Here is a 7,045-nt window from a genome sequence, read left to right as displayed (position 1 = left end):
TCGCCAGACAGACAGAGAGAGACAGAGAGACAGAAAGCGAGAAATCACCCCCCAGGGGGGATGGCCGAAATCCCTTCTCCTCCATTCTTCTCTTGGGATCTTGGGCACGCATGCACACACGCCCGGCGTGAGTTTTAAGCCACCGGTGCCGGGACACGAACCGCGGTCGACTATGTGGGAATCCAGCGACATATCCATTACGCTAACTGCTGCCTCCCCCCGGCGTGAGTTTTAAGCCACCGGGTCCAGAACACGAACCGTGGTCGACTACATGGGAGTCCGGTGACATAGCCATTACGCTAACTACTGGTCCCCAGAGCAAGTGAATTTTTAAAAAACTACCTAATCAGGGCCAGCAGGTGGCATGGCAGTTAAGGCACTGGAACCCACATTGCCACCTCTGTGGTTTGAGTCCTGGACCTGGTGGTTTGAAAAACACACAAGGCACATGTGCATGTGTGCCTAAAATCTTGAGAGGAGAATGGAGAAGAAGGGATTATGGTGTGGCCATCTCCCTAGGGCTTGAGGGGAACATGCATTCTCACTTTCCTTCTCTTTCTGTGTCTCCAGCAGCACACATGCCTATTGGCAAAAATCTTAAAACAATATAAACTACATAATCATAATCATTCTATTTAGGACATTTAAAATTGTTAAAAAAAACTTTCTTTTTTTTTTAGAGTTGGTTTTTTTTTTTTGCCATAGGGCATGTGTGCTCGCCAGAAAGACAGAGAGAGACAGAGAGACAGAAAGCAAGAAATTACTCCCCAGCAGGGATGGCCATGCCGGATGGCAATCCCTTCTCCTCCATTCTCCTCTTAGGATCTTGGGCATGCACACACATGTGCCCAGCATGAGTTTAAGCCACTGGGTCTGGGACTTGAACCACGGTCGACTACATGTGAGTTCAGCAACATAGCCATTACACCAACTGCTGGTCCCTGTTAAAAAAAAAAAAAAACTTTCTAAAAAATTTATATTGTAGTCACAGATTATCATAAGGAAATGATAATGTAATGTATCAAAGCTTACTGAACTCACTGGGGAAAGTTAATATAGTAAATAAGATCCTTTCTTTACCTTCCCATTTTTTGTTTATTCTTCCCTTATAGGAATTTTCATTAGAGAGAGCCATGAATACAATGATAGGAACTTGGGATGATATTGCTTTTCATATAAGTCTATATCGTGAAACTGGAGTCTGTATTCTTTCTTCAGTGGATGAAATTCAGGCCATACTCGATGACCAAATTATAAAAACACAGACAATGAGAGGCTCACCATTCATCAAACCATTTGAAAAAGAGATCAAGGTATGTTAAATATGGTAGTTAACCTCTTGGCCATTTATAAAGTTGCAGTTTTATTACATATATGCTTTCATGAAAATCAGTCAGTTTGTTGGATGGCTTTTCATTTTTAATATGTTTACTTTTTAAAATTAATTTCTTCTGTAAGAGAAGGGGAGAGAGAGGAAGAAAGGCCACCCTTCTTGATGTGGTCTTCAGGCCGCTATCCAGCCCTTAGCCTCACCTGACCAGGATCACAGGCACATGTGTGAGTGCCCAGTGTGCGCAAGGAGACCTGGGGACAGGAACCTTGAACTTTTCTATGTGGCGTCCACATCACTGAGTGCAGTGTTGCCATTGCCCCACAATAGCTGGCCTGCATGGCTTTTTAAATGTTTATTCAAATAGACCTATAACCTTGATAATTTACCTGCTGAAAGATAGGACCAGATTTAAAAATCAATGTAAAGGGACCAGCAGATGGTGTAATGGTTACATCACTGGACTCCTACACAGTCAACCGTGGCCCAAGTCCCGGACCTGGCTACTTAAAACTCATGTTGGCCACATGTGCATATGTGTCCAAGATCCTAAGAGGAGAATGGAGGAAAAAGGATTGCGGCATGGCCATCTTCCCGGGGGAGTGATTTCTTGCTTTCTGTCTCTGTCTCTCTGGCAAGTGCATGCTCCCTTTAGCAAAAAAACTCTCTTAAAGAAATCAATGTAGAAATATATAGAACAGATTTGAGACATTAATAATTTTGAAAGAATTTTTTTTGTTTTATTAAAATCTTCTGCAATGACTATGCTAGACTTGAGGGAAAAAAACAGGATTATTTATACTATCCTGTTGTAAAGTTCTGTACACCATACTTTACAAGGGGGTTTCACAAATTTTGTTGAAAAATGTAATTAAAGTATGAGCTTATTTTGGTGCAATAAGAGTTGAGGTTCATGTATAGTTTCATAACACATATTTTATATGAACTTTTAAAACACCTCCTGTATTTGTGAGCAACTAGCTTGAGAATCTTTGGAGTAGTTAATAAATTATTGTGCACTTGAGAAAAACAAATGATATTTGCAATTCCAAGACTATATCTTTTTAGTTAATGTGAAATATAGACAGCAGATAAATTATTATAACAAATGGCTTCCTAGGTAGTATTAACATTCTAACTTGGAATTATAATACAAGGTGAACAAAAGACAACTAGATTTTTTTCACCTGATACTGATTGATTTCTATCTAAGTGCCAGATACTGTTTTAGGGACCTTGCATTTGTTAATTTATTTAATACCCCCAGAAGATCTTCAAGATAGGCACTGTTATTATCTATATTCGAAGATGAGAAAACCAAGGCATAAGAGTATAATTTGTCCAAATTCACCCAGATAATAAATTACAAAGCTAAAATTCAAACCAAGACAGTCTGTTTTTGTTTTGTTTTGCTTTGTTTTTCAATTGTTAGAGGGCACATGTACTTGTCAGAGAAAGATGGGAGGGGTGGTTCAGAAAACACCCCCCAGTGGCGTGTGATCATACTGTACTTTCTTTTTCATTCCTCCATGTCAGGATGTTGGACATGCACCCAGCATATTTTCAAGCTGCCAGGGCCGTAATGCAAACTGCAGTTGGCCACGCGTGATCTTGCTACCATAACTATTAGGCTATAGGGCTGGACTGGCAGTCTTTTATTTTTTTTATTTTTATTTTTTTTAACATTTCATTATTTCACTTTCATTTCACTTTAGAAAATTGTACATAAATTTGACAAACATTCCAAATAAATTTAAGTAATAATTTCCAGTTTTTATCTAATAAATACTGAAATGTCAAAAAAAATCTACTTACAAATGGCTAGAAAGGAGTGATTACTGATAAATACCAATGTTTATTCAAATACTTGTAAAAAAAAGTACTTCATAGTATCCTGTAGAGAAAGTTATTCTTTCCCATGCTGGCATGGGGCAGGAAGAGTAAAAGTTAAAAGCAAAAACAAAACTAAAAAGCAACTTTCTATTTTTATGCTGGTTACAAAGGCCTCACATAAAATGATACCTTTTCATAATTTTATAATTTGACTTCTTCATAATTTGACTTGCTCATGTTCATTCAACAGTTCAATGCCTCACTGTCAGCCATGAGCAGGTACTAAAACAGCCATGTAAGGTTATATGATATGAAGTCTGCCAACAATTTGACAGAGACTAGAAATGACTGAGGTAATACATGTGGTTTCACATGGCCACCAGAATAGCTGATATTTTCTGGATTGTGTTTGCCATGCACAGGCTGAAATTGAGAAATTCCAACCCATAAGCTCCGTGCTCTATGATATTAAGTCTGAAATTAATGTAGAGCAATTCAGCTTAAATGTGGTACTTTAATACCACTAGATGCTACATTGTTTGTTAAACCCTGGTTTATTTATCATTAACTAAGATTCAGGAATGATTTGCTCCTATAAATCACGTTTGCTGAAGCTATCTTGTCTGTTTTGTGGACTCACATACCAAAAATCACAGGAATGTTGTAGGAAAGGCATTTACAAAATTAAAAAAAAATTACACATCTTGATTTTTTTTTTTTTGAGAGAGATTTTTGTTATAGGGCATGTGCGCTCGCCAGAAAAACAGAGAGAGACAGAGAGACAGAAAGTGAGAAATCACCCCCCAGGGGGCATGGCCACACCGCAATGCCTTCTCCTCTATTCTCCTCTCGGGATCTTGGGCACGCACGCACATGTGCCCTGCATGAATTTAAGCCACCGGGTCCGGGACTCAAACCGCGGTCAACCACGTGGGAGTCCAGTGACATAGTCATTACGCTAATTGCTGGTCCCACACATCTTGATTTTTTTTAAAAATTACCAATTGTCTGCAAAACTAACCCAGCACATTTTAAAAAGAATTAAAAAAAAAAAAAGAAAAGAAAAGAAAAAGGAAATGAGGTTGCTTATGAAGGCCGTAGCTTTGGTGGCAACTTAGAATCGAACTTTAGGTCTGCAGTTGATCCCGACCTAACAGTTTAATCATCCCTGATGGTCCTACTTATTTGCAGGGCTTTATGGCTATAGCATATTCTTCACTCATTGCACACATGACAGACACCTGTATATCTTCACCTGCATTGTATTTTCCTTCAATTTCTTTGTCCAGTTCACCCTCTGGTAGCTTAAGATCCTCACGAGCTTCACCAGTTTCTGTCAGCAGAGAAAGGGAACCATCCTGAATGCATATCAGCTGATAATCACTTCTCTTAATATTTGGAACATCCATGTTGTGAGTAGAAGGGCAAATATCTTCATACTTTTTGCCAGTGAAAATATCAATCCCAACAAGGGGGACCTTGGCATGGCCATGCTTTCCAGTTGTGGAAGTTAACTTCTCCACTATTATGTACCATCATCCTTTCAGCACCACAAAGCCGCTTTTTGCTCAGGGAGCATTGCATAGGATACGTGCTGGAAGCCCCAGCATCTCCCATAGTGAAATCAATTTCGTCTGCCATGGTGGGCTGGGGAGATGGTAGTTTTTTAGAAAGGACTTTCAGCATCCACAGAGCGCCTTCAGCCTACGTACCATGCTGGTCCCCTACAGCTGTGGCGACACTGGCAGTGGCAGGCAGTCACGGCAGTTCCAAGAGACATGGTAGGGCTGCCTCACTTGCCACACCCTGGCCTCCCTGCCCCAGTTTATTTTTTATTTTTTACAGCTATAATTTTTATTTTATCTTTCACATTACATTTTAATTTTGTTATTATTATTATTTTAGAGTATTTTTGCTATAGAGCTTGTGCGCTTGCCAGAGAGACAGAAAGTGAGAAATCACCCTCGGGGGGATGACCACGCCACAACCCCTTCTCCTCAATTTTCTTCTTGGTATCTCCGGCACGCATGCACACACACCCAGCGAGAGTTTAAGCTACCGGGTCCGGGACTCGAACCGTGGTCCACTAAAGGGGAATCCAGCGACATAGCCATTATGCCAACTGCCGGTCCCTCTTTTGTTATTATTTTTAAAATTTTTGTCAGACTGGGTGTGCACTCACAGGAAAGAAAGAAAGGAGAGAGAGGGAAAGTGAGAAAATACCTCCCCATGGAGAATGGTCATGCTGCAATACCTTCTTCATTTCTCCTTCCTTTCATGATTTTGGGTACGTACATGTACTCAGAATATTTCTCAAGCTGCTGGGTCTGGGACTTGAACCCCATGGTTGGTCATGTGGGAGTACACTGCTGTAACCCCAAGCCATTTATTTTTAACTGACAAGTGATACTTGTGTGTACATGTATGTGTATGTACCTACATCTATACATGTATATGATACATCATAATGTTTTGGTATATGTTTCTATGTGAAATGTTTAATTCAAGCCTAAACAGTGTATTATAGAAGATTTTGGCTGTCATTATTTGGAGAAAACAAAGAATGTTGTTCTTATAAGAGGATATAACATTGGACATTTCCCCATGTATCAGGCTAGCCTAGCCTTTCCTGATAAGATACTGTTTTCTATAGAAATATCTTACTTTCTAACAAGGAGAATTTAGAAAAAAAAAATCTAAAAACTTTCTTAGTGCTTTTGAAAAAATAAAGATATGAAGTGTCATCTCTTGATACATGGGACCTTAGGTCATTTACTTAACCAAAGAGAGAGAGAGATTATATGAATGGTCTTTAGCTAATGAAATATCTTGTCAACTCTAGGAGACCTATGAAGAAACAGAAGTTTATTTTAATTTTTCATTTTATTTCTTTTTTTTTCAAGTTATATTGATATAGAACAGGATTTCTCAACCTGAAACAGTTGATATTTTGGGCTGAATAATTCTTTGTGATGGGGCTGTCCTGTATATTACAGGATGCTTAGTAGCATCTCTGGCTTCTGCCTACTAGATATTAGTGGGATCCTCTCCCTGTCAGTTATGACAGCTTGACATATCTTCAAACATTGTCAAATGTTCCTGAGGTGGGAGACAAAACCATAAGTATAGAGCAGGATATATTGTTGGATGATTTGGGGATTGAGGGTAGTTCACTGGAGATTAGGGGATTGGTCTATATGACCTTTTTGTCATTTCCAAAAGATTTAGGAAATCTTCAGAACTCCTAGAGTTTTTCTTTCTTTCTTTCTCTTTTTCTTTGTTTCTTTTTTTTTTTTTTTTTTAGAGAGTTTTTTGCTACAGGGTGTACGTGCTTGCCCAAGAGACAGAGACAGAGAGCTAGAAAGCAAGAAATCCACCCCCCCCAGGGGGATGGACGCATATGTATCTGGCATGAGTTTCAAGCCACTGGGTCCAAGACTTGAACTGCATTCAGCCATGTGGGAGTCCAGTGACATAACCTTTATACCATCTGCTGGTCCCAAATTTATAACTTTTTAAAATATTGTAATTTAATATAGTATGTTTTTTATTAAGGCTTGGGAAGACCGTTTGATTCGAATACAAGAAACGATTGATGAATGGCTAAAAGTGCAAGCTCAGTGGCTGTACTTGGAGCCCATCTTTTGCTCTGAGGATATCATGCAGCAGATGCCAGAAGAAGGGCGTCTGTTTCAGACAGTAGACAGACATTGGAGGGATATCATGAAGTTTTGTGCAAAAGATCCAAAGGTAAAAATGTATGTTTTCTTCCTTACAGAGATGAATCAAATGTACATTTAATTCCCTTACTTCCACTACACATACTCATTGCTTCCCTCCTCTTAAAATAAATAGATAAGTGAAATAAAATGGAGAGAGAAA

General features: G+C 39.1%; 1 protein-coding gene and 1 pseudogene across 1 annotated transcript in view; one reads left to right on the top strand and one right to left on the bottom strand.

Moving 5' to 3' along the window:
• Positions 1 to 7,045, top strand: part of DNAH12 (dynein axonemal heavy chain 12) — a 209,317-nt gene that overhangs the window by 44,049 nt on the left and 158,223 nt on the right. The window contains exons 19-20 of the mRNA XM_014582892.1: positions 1,113 to 1,313; positions 6,719 to 6,913. Coding sequence (XP_014438378.1) covers positions 1,113 to 1,313; positions 6,719 to 6,913 — 396 coding nt within the window. The remainder of the gene's footprint in view (positions 1 to 1,112; positions 1,314 to 6,718; positions 6,914 to 7,045) is intronic.
• LOC102477986 (eukaryotic translation initiation factor 5A-2 pseudogene) lies at positions 4,345 to 4,804 on the bottom strand (annotated as a pseudogene).

The sequence above is a fragment of the Tupaia chinensis genome, unplaced genomic scaffold, assembly GCF_000334495.1.
Source record: "Tupaia chinensis unplaced genomic scaffold, TupChi_1.0 Scaffold143906_1, whole genome shotgun sequence".
In the NCBI taxonomy this organism is placed as follows: domain Eukaryota; kingdom Metazoa; phylum Chordata; class Mammalia; order Scandentia; family Tupaiidae; genus Tupaia; species Tupaia belangeri.
This window is presented reverse-complemented; position numbering and strand designations above follow the sequence as displayed.